Source organism: Mirounga angustirostris, unplaced genomic scaffold (genome assembly GCF_029215605.1).
Source record: "Mirounga angustirostris isolate CCGP_5_RB_7025 unplaced genomic scaffold, mMirAng1.0.hap1 SCAF_8, whole genome shotgun sequence".
Lineage (NCBI taxonomy): Eukaryota > Metazoa > Chordata > Mammalia > Carnivora > Phocidae > Mirounga > Mirounga angustirostris.
Window position 1 is genome coordinate 32,975,338 of NW_026991716.1, and position 14,090 is coordinate 32,989,427.

Sequence of the window (14,090 nt, forward strand, 5' to 3'; positions counted from 1 at the left end):
TTTCATTTTCCCCCCAAACTCCCAAGCCCAAAGTGAATTTGTGCTTCTGGTACCACAAGAGAAGCAGCTAATAACGGAAGCTGGGAAAAGAAAGGAGGACATATACAGCATTGCACACGGGGAGTCACTGTGCCCAAAGAAGAAATGAAAGGATGAAACAACATCACTGAGAAATGACTGTTCTAGGAATATCCATATATATGGGTAAAGTGCAAACAAGTTGAACAAGAAAAAAGCATAGGTTTTAAAGGTGACCATCGTGCCTCTTTTTGAGAACTACAGACAAGGGGATAAATACTCTCAGACCATATTACTGCCCTCCACACAGACCACATCCGCCTCCACAGGCATCCATCCAATGTTCCCGAAGACAGAGCAGCCAGAAGCCATCCTAGTCATCCACAGACTCACGCACTCAGTACCACCATGGACATACTTACTCTCCTAGTGCTCTCGGGCATATGGCCACCCACCCCCCAGAGTGTCCCCTAAATACACAGACACACCATCTGAATAAGAGGGAGAGAGATCAGAGGGTTCCATGCTTTGAAGGCTTAGAGAGAGGAAGGGCAGAGCAAGAAAGTAAAGAGTATGTGAGGCAATGCCCAGTTAAAGTTCTCTGCATACAATGAATGTTTAAGAAATGCCAGAGACTGAAAGAGCTGCTAGGAGAGGATGAAAAGGGGGAAGAACAGGGTAAATGATCAGCAAAGCAAGCACAGGATGCCAGGAAGCCAGACGACATAGGTGGCTATTTGACGGCCATGAGCTTTCTACCTAGGAAACTTCTCGTTGAAAGATAAGAGGGGAAAAGTGCTTCGATCACCCCCAAATGAAACAGTCTATTATCAATATGGGACTCTTTCCTGGCTGCACAGAAAAAGTCCTCTGAAAGCATGCAACTTACCGATGAGCATCTCATACATGATCACCCCAAGCGACCACCAATCACAGAGCTTGTTGTACCCGGTCTGCATGAACACCTCAGGAGCAATGTAGTCAGGAGTGCCTACTGTGGAGAAGGCCTGAAACACGTACCATACATCAGGGGGACCCCGCAGGCAGGAGGGTGCCCAGAGTTCTGTTCTAGAGACCAAAGGTTCCAAGCACCACCTACGGCTACCCACAAACTAACTGAGCAGGATGCCCAGTAGCTTAATGGCAAACCTGATTTGCCAGAGCACTTCCAAAATGAACAATAAAGCTTCGTCAGGGAGGCAAGAGATGCTTCCTACATACAGCCAAAGCCCATGGTCAATCAGGACGAAGGTATCCATCTTAACAACTAGTACCGTAATTTACTGAGCACCCAGTGAGTGCCAGGCTCCGTACCTCTTATATGCTTCTGAGCCTATTTCATCCTGACACAACTTAGCAAAGGACTTTAGCAGCAAATAAAATCTGACACCCAAAACAGCTTTGTTCATAGGCTCAGGACTAGTTAAGTGGCAGAGCCGTTTGAAAATGAAATACCCTGTCTAAATCATCCCTCTTTCTATCATAAATATTCCTAGATTTGGCAAAATCATAAAGGGAAGCTTTATTATTACAAGCTAGTCATAATCCTATAGGTTATAGAGATTTATGTCTATTTACTAAACGTACTCATTTATGCAAACCGTTCTCAGGGGAATGTTTTCTAAATTCAAGTAATCCATTCTCATATACCAGGACTACAATACAATACTCAAAGCCTTCCAGTGTGCTCAGCATTTGGGCGTTTACAACATAGAAGGCTCTGATCTAAGCGCTTTTGATATTACAGAACTTCTAAGGTAAAAAATAACATCTGTGTTGTCTTTTGAAAATGTTTATTATGGAATACTGCAAGCATACAGGAAAAAAACAGACAATACAACATACATGTACCTATTGCCCATATTAAAGAGAGGTTAATCATCTGCCATATTTGTCTCAGATCAAAGACACAAAACTATAGAAACAATTAAAACCAGATAGTCCCTCCCTCCTTCCCTACTGAAGTCAAAACAACCCTGAAGTTGCTGCGCTATGCTTGTATGAATGTTTGCATAAATGACATTACTTCCTGAATATTTCAACTTTTAACAAAGGGTTTCACTCCAATGCTACACCTCGTGTTGGCTCAGCATTATGATTTTGCGATTTATTCATGTAGCTCTGGTTCACCCATTTCACTGCTGTACACATATTCCATGATACAAATGTCACAATGTTTTTTTATCCATTCTTCTGTTGCTTTCAATGTCTCACTATGACAACAGCCACACAGACATTCCTGTGACACCTCCTGGGCACTAGAGCAAGAATTTCTCTAAAGGATATACCAGAAGGAGTACCATTGGGTCTTGCATTACGAACATCTTCAACTTAACTAGACATCTTCCAACTGTCTTCCAAAGTGCTTAAACCTATTTAAACAACCCCAGTGGGGATGAGCTCCTGGTGTTCCACATCTCACCAACACTTGGCTCTGTCAGACTTTTAATTTTTGCCAATCTGATGAATATGAAATGGGATCTCGCTGTTTTAATTTACATTTCCTTTATCTTTAGTAAGGTTCAGCATGTATTCATTTATTGAGTAGCCATTCAAGTCTCTCTTCTCTGAATTCCCGTTCAGATCCTTTGCCCATTCGTTTTCTAGTTGCATTATCTTTTTTCTTATTGATTTGTAGGAATTCTCTATGAATCCAGGGCATTAGTCCTGATTCAGGACATAATCCTTTATAGTTTTACATATTGGAAATAACTTCTCCCAGGGTGAGGCTTATCATTATTATTAGGGTTTTTAAGTGATGTAATATATGTTATATACCCAAAAATGTGGAATTATCAAATTATGAAGCATAATAATAAAAATGAATAACCATGAGTTCAACCAAAGAAATGAATCACTACCAACGTCATTAGAGCTAAACGTGCACTCCTCTCCCTTCCGTCCTCCTGCCTCTCCTAACCCCTATGGTTCAATTTTGTTTATCATTCCTCTGCTTTTAAAAATAAATTTAATTTTGCCCCACATCTGTCTCTAAGTGAGATCTTAGCCTTATTTTGGGGCTTTGTAAAAATGGTATCATTCTACACGTAGTCTTCCTTTCTTTGATTTTTCTTCTCAACGTTTTGTTCCTAAAATTGATCCCTGATGTCAAATGTAGCTGTAGTTCAATTACTTTCACTGCTGTAAAATATTCTACCCCACAATGTAACCATTTTCCTGTCAATGGGGACAGGGGTTATTTCCAGTTTTTTGCTATCACAAAAATGCAATAAGCATTCTTATACATGGCTCCTGGTTCACAAGCACAAATTTTTCCAGACCATATGATTAGGGGTAGAATTGCTGGGTTGTAGGGTATGCACATGAACTGTAACATAATTCCAAAGTAGTGGGACCATGTGGCTTATCTTTTCATTTGTTTATGTCTTTCAATATATAGAAGGGTTTTTTTCCTTTAAAGCAAAATCAAATTTTCCTTTATGATTTGTACTTCTTGTATCTTAGTATTTTTTAAAAATCCTTCCTTACTCCAAGATCATGAATATATCACCCTATACTTTCTTCTAAAATTTTAAAGTTTTATTTTTCCATCTACTACTTTTTTTGTGTATACTAAAAGGTAGGAATCCATTTTTTCCATATAGAATTGTACACTGTTTTCTTTTAAATTAAATAATACAAATGCCAGTTGTTGTTTTTAAAGCTTTAAAGTCTGAGACATGGACTGTGCTCTCCTCAAGAAGTATTTTCATTCTAATTATAAAGGTTAAGAAACTACAGAAACCCTTCAATTTAGAAACTAGATTTATCCCAGCAAAGCTGAATGTTAAGTAAATCTTATTTGCTAAAAAATTCTATTATAAAACCAGAGATGGGGGTGCCTGGCTAGCTCAGACAGTAGAGCATGCAACTCTTGATCTCGGGATTGTTGAGTTCGAGCCCCATACTGGGCACAGAAATTACTTAAAAAAAAAATATATATATATATATATATATATATAAGCACTGCGGCCAAAGGTTAACTCTTGGCTTGCTTTTAAAAAAATTTAGAAATCAGAAGATTCCTTACCTTTCGTTATCTTCCAAAACATAGGTAAATATCAGTTTCCCAATAATGCAGGAGCTATTGTTTGAGAAACAGTCCCTTCAGTGGAGGGTCTCAACCTTCACTGAACAGTAAAATCACCCAGAGTCCTTTCAAAAAATCAGATACCCAGATTATATACCCCAAACCAACTGAATCTATCTCTGGGAGTAGGACCCAGGCATCAATAGATTCTAAAGTCCCCCAGGTGATTCTGATGTGCAGCCAAGGTTAAGATCTACTACTCAATGGAGAGACATAATAGAAGCATCAGACCAAATTGGTTCCTGACATTACCTAACCCTCAACAAGCTATGCAAACAGTTTTTCAATCACATACAGAATGCAGATACTTAAAAGAGTATCAGAGTCCCTAAGGAAAGGAGACTATCATGTGAATGACGATAGCAACCTGAAGTATCCCCAAGTTAATGTTAGGAAAAGATATCAAAGATGAATTTTAGTTACTACATCTCCAGAAGTGTTTGGTTTAAGATAATGCCTCTCCCAGTGCCCAGCTGACCAAAAAAATCATTATACTCAAATCATGGTCTGGTCTGAGATCCCACTGATGGGCCTCAAAAAATGCAAGCCTTTCTTTTGATGCTTTCTTAACCTTACAGGCATCCATTTTCACTAGGACAGACAGCTACTTACCAGTGACCTACTAACCAAGTTATTTAAGATACTACAGAGAACTCTAATTCAGTATTTTACTAAGAAGTCTGACTGAAATACAGTGTTTGGCAAACCCACCAAGTTACTATTGCATATACACCGACAAGCAGAAGTGCCACCATTTCTAGATGATACATGTACGTGACCATCATTCCGAATTAGCCATCATTTTCCACGGCTGCTATTCTTGCTTTCTACAACCGTTAGTTTAGCTTTACCATCATTTATTTCATCCACTTTGGGTTTCTAGCAAAGCCTAAGTATGTGGTGATACGCCTATTATCTCTGTTCTATAATTTTCCAATAACTAGACCCTGGGACATAGAGATTATACTTCAGATATAAACCAATGAATCAGAATAAAAGTCTGCCTAGACAACAATATTTCACCGGTGAATTTGTTCTATTTAAATACTTCCAACATACCATCAAGGTAAATGCAATAATGTTACTTATTTTTAAGCTTGTAGGGCATAATTTTATGTGTACATACTTAAAATACTTAAAAGCACTTTCCTTAAATTTCTCTCCAATTTTTATCAAGTTCTCTTTTCCACCACAATAGGAAAGGGTGAGTGAGGCAGGTGAACTGAAGTCTTGACTTGCCTAAGTGAATTAAAATTTTAGAAGTTTGAGAACCCCTGCCTTAAAGCTCTGGGTAGGTATCTGTAACTTAGTTTCATCTTGAGAGACCTCCAGTTTAAATATATCCCCTTTACAACACCAGAAAAATAGGGAACGGGTGGAACAGGAAGGAAAGCGGCTGTCACCAACATAAAGGGTCAGAATGAGGCCCTCCATTAAAACAGTCACAACCAAAACCCCCTAATATTATCTTCCCTCCTTCAAAAGATTACCTTTGGTGCCACCGGCAGTGACGGTGTCCTATTAAGGTAACCTTAGAAGCAAGGAATAGATATGCTGTAAACATTTATTGAATGCAAATTTATGTACCTATTTTTAAAATCTATTCATACTCGGTTCGTAGCATTTAAAAGCCACAGATATTACTTACTAGCTGACGTCTATTTCTTTTCCAGGTTTCTGCTTTCCTTTTGGAATTCATGTTCTGGAAAGCTAAAAGCAGAGAGAACAAGTCCTAATCAAAGTTCAGACAGGTATGTTCACTACTTTTTTTAGGCTCTGGTTCAAGCCACATGAGGCCTTAAAGTCTTGCTTTTCCGCCCATACATCAGTAACGCTAGATAACACACTTCCCAGCAAGTCTGTAAATCCGAATCAAAGGCGTCTGATCTTTAGCATTAGCTCAAGAATCACACAGTCACGTGGGTCATGCGGCCAGAGAGGACACAGTCCTTCACCAGAATTACGGGGAATATGGTTTCATCAGTAGCAAAAGTCCCAAAGTGGACCTAAGACATTGATAATTTCTCAAAATTACCATCAAGTTTCCAAAAGTAATAATTGGTACATATTCAGAGACTTCTGAATATAGAACACATTTTTGGCATAAGTTTCTCCAGGATGAACTGTAATTGTACTACATAGTTTCAATGGTTTAACAGTGCTGGAGTGAAAATAACACTTCTAAAGATCAATTTCTGCCGTGACAGAAAGAAGCACCTAGGATAAATCCAGTCTGGGGTTGGTCCCAGGACTTTTTCCTCTACTTTTGCTTGCCTGCCCTGTATTCATCCCAGTAACCTTCTCAGCAGAGCTCCAAAGAAGGCTCTTTTCAACATCTGCCTTAATTTTACTTGGTAGCACTCATCTTGCCTCATCATACAATAAAAACCACAGGCACACCTGGGAAGATATTTTTATTCTCTAGACTCATGCTGTGAGAATCTCCTAATTCGTCCTGCATATTTTGGTTACCAGGCGAACAGCTCTTCTAGGCCCAGGTAAGGGATAAAAAGGCTAACACCACTGTTTACACTTACTGAAATCACTGGGGAGGCTGTGGTTCAGATTCCTATAAAATTCTGTTCTATGTGCTTTTTTCAGTCCTGTGCAAAGGCCAAAGTCAGAAAGCTTCACATGTCCCTATGGGGAAGAAACAAGGTAATAGATGAACATTCAAGGATGTGGAACAGACATTATATTCTCTGGCTCCTTACAGTATCCATTACAGCTCCATGAAGTATGCTGTCTCTTTTTCTTTGTTTATAGGGAAAAATAAAAAATAAAATGTTCAAAGATCCATTATACTAAATACTACTAATAAAAGTATTTCAATTTTTGCATATTATCTTTTTGTCCAAATATAAACTTCCCAACACAGTGGAACCCTCCATGGCATCTAAAGATACTTTTACTACTTCCTTTTTTTTTTTTTTTTTAAGATTTTATTTATTTGACAGAGAGAGAGAGAGCAAAAGCAAGGGGAGCGGCAGGCAGAGGGAGAGCTCTCGGAAAAGCAGACTCCCTGCTGAGCAGAGAGCCTGACATGGGGTTCAATCCCAGCACCCTGGGATCGTGACCTGAGCCGAAGGCAGATGCTTAACTGACTGAGCCACCAGACTCCCCCCCAACCTTTTTTTAAAAGCAGGCTCCCATACTCAGCATGGAGCTCAATGAGGGGCTTGCACTCAAGACCCACAGGTCAAGACCTGAGCTGAGATCAAGAGTCAGACTCTTAACCAACTGAACCACCCAGGTGCCCCCTCTTTTACTACTTCTTAAATTCACTCACTCAAATGTTCCTATGTTTCTACATGGTTTTCAAAATCACCATTTTTAATGTCTACATAAAATTCGAATGACTTAGGGGGTGCCTTCAGCTCAGGTCATGATCCCAGTGTCCTGTGATCAAGCCCCGTGTCCCTGCTCAGCCAGGAGTCTGCTTCTCCCTCGCTCTGCTCTTGCGCTCGTGCTTGCTCTCTCTCAAATAAATAAAATCTTTAAAAAATATTCAAATGACTTAGTACATCATTGTTTACCTAACCATCCTCCTAATTCTGGATCCTTACTCCATTTCTAATTCTTCACTCTCATATAATGTGGATTATAAGGACCCCTGATAAAGACCCCCGTGATAGAGTCTTTGTTCCCAACCCTAACCATGCATGGTACAGAGGATGGTCTCAATAAATGATTGTTAAATAATGAGTAAATGAACAAATCTTTGTTCATGTAACTTCTCCTCTTGAATTGTTTCATTATGATACAGTCCAAGGAATAAATTATTCCAAAGACAGAGAATGAATGTTATTGCACAGTTCCTGACAAATGTTGCTATACTGTATTTTAATCATAAGTGTCTGGCTTTATCATTTTCTTCAAGGAACACTCACACCTCCTCTGAGCCAGGCCCCATGCTTTAAATGTGTCATCTCATATATAACTCTTAAGCCCTTCACTTCACTTCAATGACTCAGACTCGTTAAATGGCTTGCTGGTGAAATGGCAGAACTAAAGCCAGAAATCAGTTCATGTTTCTTTTCTCCAGACCAGGATTACCTACCTACCCTTTCCAACGCCCTGATCTCATCTGGAAAATGGAAATAATGTTATCTTCCTGGCAGGAATGATGAGAATTAATGCATGTAAGGCTCCTAACCTAGTGCCTGGCACATAACTAGTCCTGAGGAAGAGGCAGGTGGTCTTGGGGCAGTGAAATTTCAAGTAGATAAGGAAGTAAAGCCAAAAATAAGGGAGGGAATCCTGATGTTCGGGGATCTACACTGCTCAAGGTCACACAATTAGAAGTGGTGTAGCCAAGGTTTAAGCCCCAGTGACTTCAACATTTGTGGTCTTTCCATACCACCTTCCTTCAGGACATCTTTAGGCCTTAACATATAAACTTCTCAGGATACAAGGAGGCTACAGAAGCCCTGCTCAGATGGGTCAGGTTTTACACTGTTTTGTTTTGAAGAAATCCCATTAGGTTTGGCCGTGTGTGTGTATGTGTGTGTGTGTGTACGCATGCATGCACAACAAAGTAAACTGCCAAATGAAGACAGCTTTGAGCTTGCTAACCTGGTATCATTTTTTTCAGATCTGCAAATAACTTGTACAAGTCAAGGAACAGAGTTTAATTTCTAGTTCTCAAAACTACATTTTACCTGGACCCCTCTAAGAAAGGAATGTGTCTTAAAAAGCAGTACCTGGAGCAAATGCTACTCAAGCCTACATTTCCAGGGAATTCTATAGCTATTCTAAGTATGCAGCAGGAGCTCAAAACATCTACAGTTTCACTTCTAGAATCTGTATGGCTGAACACCTAAATAAGCTTGCTTGTGAGAACATTTTTCTACAAGTCTGGGCTAGGATCCTGTAGAGAGCAAATGTGTACCTGTGCACCTAAAAGGGTTCCCTACACCTCCTCAGCTACATTGAGGCCCAAGTTCTTGGCCTTTCAATATGTTTGCTGGACCTCCACATAGACTACGCGGTTCAACTAAGCCTGCACTAAGACAGCCAGGGTACAGGACCAGGGCATCTGAACTCAACCACATAAAGTAGGGCCAATGCTCTATTAAAAGTATATCTAAACATAATGACACAGAAGAATAATTTTATATACATCAACATTTTAAAAGCAGAATACCAAGCTACTTTTAGGATATTAACTGTATATAAATCATAGACACAAACAGTAAAGGTACTGAGGCTATTGTACCAAAATAGTAGCTACCTTTGAATGATAAGATTATAGGTATTTTTCCTCTTTATTTTCTACTATGTATACAACATTATTCTTATGATGAAGAAAAAAGCTACTAACCAGAAATTATTTGGTAAATCTCTTGCCACCTTGAAACAGAAAAATAAAATTTTAAAAAAAATTATACCAAAAGTTCAGGTTTTTCAAAGATCACAAGAAAATTATCAAAAGACAGCAAGAGTGGTGCCTAGCTAGCTCAGTCAGTGGAGCGTACGACTCTCGATCTCAAGGTTGTGAGTTCAAACCCCACACTGGTGTAGAGGTTACTTAACATACAACTTTAAAAAAAAAAATGGCAAGAAAGAAAAATACCCTAAGAATTAAATTCACTGTTCTACATAAAAGAAAAGTTCAGTCCAGACAACAATTCTATGTAACAGAACATAACATCCTAAAATTTTAGAGCTGGAAGAGACTTTGGAGCTTCTCTGGATCAATATATTCACTTTATAGATACATAGGGTCTGGACAGTGGGGAGACTTGCCAAGGAGCAGTCAGCAATCTAGCAGCACAGGGATTCTCTTCTCATTTGCTGTGAGTTGAAGAACCAAGCAAGTGAACTCATTTGCACGTCTATGATTTTTTTTTTTTTTTAAGACTTTATTTCTTTATTTGACAGAGAGAGACACAGCAAGAGAGGGAACACAAGCAGGGGGAGTGGGAGAGGGAGAAGCAGGCTTTCCCCTGAGCAGGGAGCCCGATGCGGGGCTCAATCCCAGGACCCTGGGATCATGACCTGAGCGGAAGGCAGATGCTTAACGACTGAGCCACCCAGGCGCTCCTCATTTGCACGTCTAAAGAAAAATACAAAGAGGCCAGTACAGAGGTTGAGCAGGACTCTTCTTTAAGCAGAGGGCAAATGATCTGGAACATGAACTTTGGGATAGACTGTTGATGTTTTTGTTTGTCTTATTTCCTGGTTCTTGGCTGGGTTCCTGGATAAGGTTGCCCAACAGAGGGGTTCCCAATAGGTGCTGCATTAGTAGAGTTAATTATATGCTAGGAAAAGGTGACTATCTTTGGCTTTATTATAAAATAAGCTTCTAAATCAATTTTCCTTTAATCATTTTCAAAAATGTCCTTTATTGTTAAGAAGAATGTTCAGGGGCGCCTGGGTGGCTCAGTCGTTAAGCGTCTGCCTTTGGCTCAGGTCATGGTCCCAGGGTCCTGGGATCGAGCCCCACATCGGGCTCCCTGCTCAGCGGGAAGCCTGCTTCTCTCTCTCCCACTCCCCCTGATTGTGTTCCCTCTCTCGCTGTGTCTCTGTCAAATAAATAAATAAAATCTTAAAAAAAAAAAAAAGAAGAATGTTCAATCAAATTATAGAATCATATGCCTTTCAGAGAAAGGAAGTAATAGCAAACTTACCCATAAAAAAAAAAAGAAAGAGAAAAATATACAAGGCAGTTCTGGCTCCCTTACTGTGATTACAAGTGGTGCAGGTAGTAAAGCAGAGACTGCTCAGATGAGGAAACACACATCAGGCATGCTACTCCCCTAACACAGTACCTTGCTGTCCAGGAGAAGGTTGTCTGGCTTGATATCTCTGTGGATGAATCCAAGCTGGTGAATGGAGTCTATGGCTAATACTGTTTCTGCTATATAAAACTGGGTCTCCTCTTCCGTCAGGGTATCTTTTTTCATTAATAGGGTCATCATGTCCCCTGGAAACAAGAAGACACAAGCCACCACACACACACACACACACACACGACAATACATGAGTAAGTGCCAGTTTTCAGGTAGGTCTTCCCTATCTGCCTACATAAGGCAGTGCTAAACAGGCCACTTTGTGTTCCAGAAACTGACCCCACACTGCCAATATGGGTGAAAATGGAAGTAGTCTCTAACACTTAAAGGTAAAATTCACAGCCCCGGAGAGCAAAATGCTTTTAACCTAATCTGATGCTGACCACTGAGCAGTGATTTCCACTGTACTTTGGAGAGAAGAAGGAAATTTCTGTCTGTCTGTCTGTCTCTCTCTCTCTCTCTCTCTCTCTCTCACACACACACACACACACACACAATTTGCTTAGGGTAATTTTTTGGACTAGGGGAAAAAATTACTTTTCACTTTGCCTGCCAACTTCTCTATACCTAGAACCAAATGGCATTTCCACACAGGTTATACTGCCACTGTTACAGACAGAGGCCAAAATGCCAAACAAAAACTACATGTATGAGGAGGCTGAAAACAAGTTCTCCAGTCTCTACTTACAAAACACTTGCACGTAAACAAATAAAAAAGTGGGATTTAGGTAGCAGAGTATAAGTCAACAAAAGCTAAAAAGGAACTGAAAATGCTATCTACTGGGATATGTAATGGCTGCCTCCCCAAAGTGCAGAGTGAACACCTCCCAAGGTCAGTGGAGTTTTTTCTCCAGTGTTTTATTACAGGCAGTTAAATATACTTTATGCAACTTGTACGACACAGTATCAGTATTCTAGCAGTTAAAAGGTAAACGCCCTAGTTTTCCGCAAAGTCAAAATTTAATTATTTCTGCTCAATACCAGCAACAGAAAATGGCGGAAAAAAAAAAAATTCTGATCCTAACTCGATGGTTAGACAAAAGCAAAGCAAAGAAAAAATGTGTTAAGTAGTTTAAAGCTAAGAGAAACAGGAAAGATTCAGTTTAGATTCCATATAAAGCCATTTATGGTCAGAAAACAGGGAAAAGAGAAAGAAACCTCTGTTTTAATAGAGCATCATGCTGCTTTTTTAATTTCATTTATAACTTGGGGGAATTTTTTGTATTCTTGGAAAAAAGGGGATATTTTATGCTCAGGCAAAAATCAAACCATTTATTAAAATGCTCTCTTTTTTGACCCAAGGCTTGAAAAACAGGATTCCCTCATCACTCTTGGCAGCTACATATTCAATCTGGAGGCACACCAGAGACTTGCGGGTGGTGCACTCAGGCCAGCTCTAGGGTAGCTGTGTGGCCTTAGCACTGTGGCCCAGGAGAGTGGCCTCACCTGTGTGAGTCTGCCCAGATGATCAGAGAGCTCAAGGCAGATGGTCTATGGCTCTGCAGGCCAGCTCCACCGAGTGCAAAGGGCAGGGTCCAGGAGACATGAGGAGCTATGGAAGATGGCGCATGTAAGGCTTGAGGAGACACGTGTCAAGGGGCTGGGGACTGAGCTGGTTCTTATTCCTATTTAAGGAACTGGCATCTAAATGTTCAAAAGTCTCTCCTCATTCTACCACACAGACTCTTTCCTAACTTTCATCAATTGTTCATTAAAAATTGATGACCCTAGATCTAAATAAAGGTTATCACAGGATCAAAATATTATGCCACAGTTGTATTTGCTTTGCTATAGAACCAAAAAGAGAAAAACTTTTCTTTTTTTTCCCCCACCAGAGTTTGCTCACAGCTCATCAGCTCACTGGCAAACAGACTGTGTTCCCCAGAACAGATGGTATGTTCTGTTATGGGTTTACTTTGGAACAGTCTTAGGAGATACACATGCTGAGTTATGTAAAACTTGAAATCTCAGAAATGAGAAACTGTTTCTGGCTACTAATATAGGTAATGAGAAATTCACTCCTTATTAATATAAGTTACAGAAAAAGAAACAAAAAAGTTGAAGCAAAGAATGTAATAGCTTCAATTTGGTCACTTGGGTAACTGATTATACATGATTCCCATTGACAGGAGAGCAGGCAGAGTCCCTATTTTATTCCTATATATTGAAAAAGAAAAAGAAAAGAAAGAAATGTCCATCTGAAATCATGAGAATGAACGAGAAGGTTACTTTTATGGCACTAAGAATTGTAGAGAGGCACCCCAGCACAAGACAGGTTACTGACCTCCTTTATAGACCTAAAAAGGATATAGAAAGCAACTTTGTGAGCACGATTAGAAGTAGAAAGGAGGGTTAATTGACGTGAGAGAGAAGCCACAGAACAAAAAGGAAAAATGACCTTTCATCATCAAGTAATTACCTCCAGGCAGGAACTCCATGATTAGGTAGAGGTTTAGCTTATCCTGAAAACTATAGAACATTTTCACAACCCACAAACTGTCTGCCTCCACTAGAATGTCACGCTCCGCACGAATGTGGCCAACCTGGAGGTATACGCATTTGATTAATGACAAGCCTTGCTCCACTTTATTCGACTGTATATTTGTTTAAACAATTTAAATACTATTTGAGCATTAAATTGTGATGATGCAAAAGATCTAATTTCTGCTCAGGCAAACGTATGAAATCAAAACGGACAGCATTTGACTTGAAGGTATTCAGTCATGAACACCTGAGTGATGAAAGGCTTAAAAAACTAACAATGAACAGCTGTAATGCAAACGGCAACTTTCACAGTGCTATAAATTGAACCTCCGATGAATCAAAACTACCATTCTTTGGCACCGCTTTTTGTTCCAATAACCTTTTACAACCAAAGTAAATCCCCGAGATGAGACTTTCTAAACAAGTCCTGCCTCAGGTCTGCGATGGTATCTCTAAGGACAGTGCCCTGGCTGACAGTTCTAGAATACTATTCCACAGTACTCAGTTCACTGCTGTGCACAGAGTACGTGCTCAGTTCTTACTGAATTGAAATATAAGAACACCTAAGAAAAGTTACGCATTCAAATTTCTGGTATTTCCAGTTTTCTGCTCTTATAAACTATCTAGCTAAGGAGACCAAGTTGCCAAAGGTTTGGGAGAACTGGAAGAATTACTTCATTAAAATGATGTTTTATTATCAAATT

General features: G+C 39.7%; 1 protein-coding gene across 4 annotated transcripts in view; it reads right to left on the minus strand.

Annotated features, from left to right (window-relative positions):
* The window catches only part of STK38 (serine/threonine kinase 38), a 40,700-nt gene that overhangs the window by 4,106 nt on the left and 22,504 nt on the right, over positions 1-14,090 (minus strand). For all 4 annotated transcript variants that reach the window (XM_064597531.1, XM_064597532.1, XM_045866793.3 and 1 more), the window contains 5 exons: positions 13,322-13,445; positions 10,882-11,036; positions 6,646-6,748; positions 5,757-5,818; positions 908-1,025 (listed from right to left, as the gene is read on the minus strand). In XM_064597531.1, the coding sequence (XP_064453601.1) occupies positions 908-1,025; positions 5,757-5,818; positions 6,646-6,748; positions 10,882-11,036; positions 13,322-13,445 (562 nt within the window). The remainder of the gene's footprint in view (positions 1-907; positions 1,026-5,756; positions 5,819-6,645; positions 6,749-10,881; positions 11,037-13,321; positions 13,446-14,090) is intronic.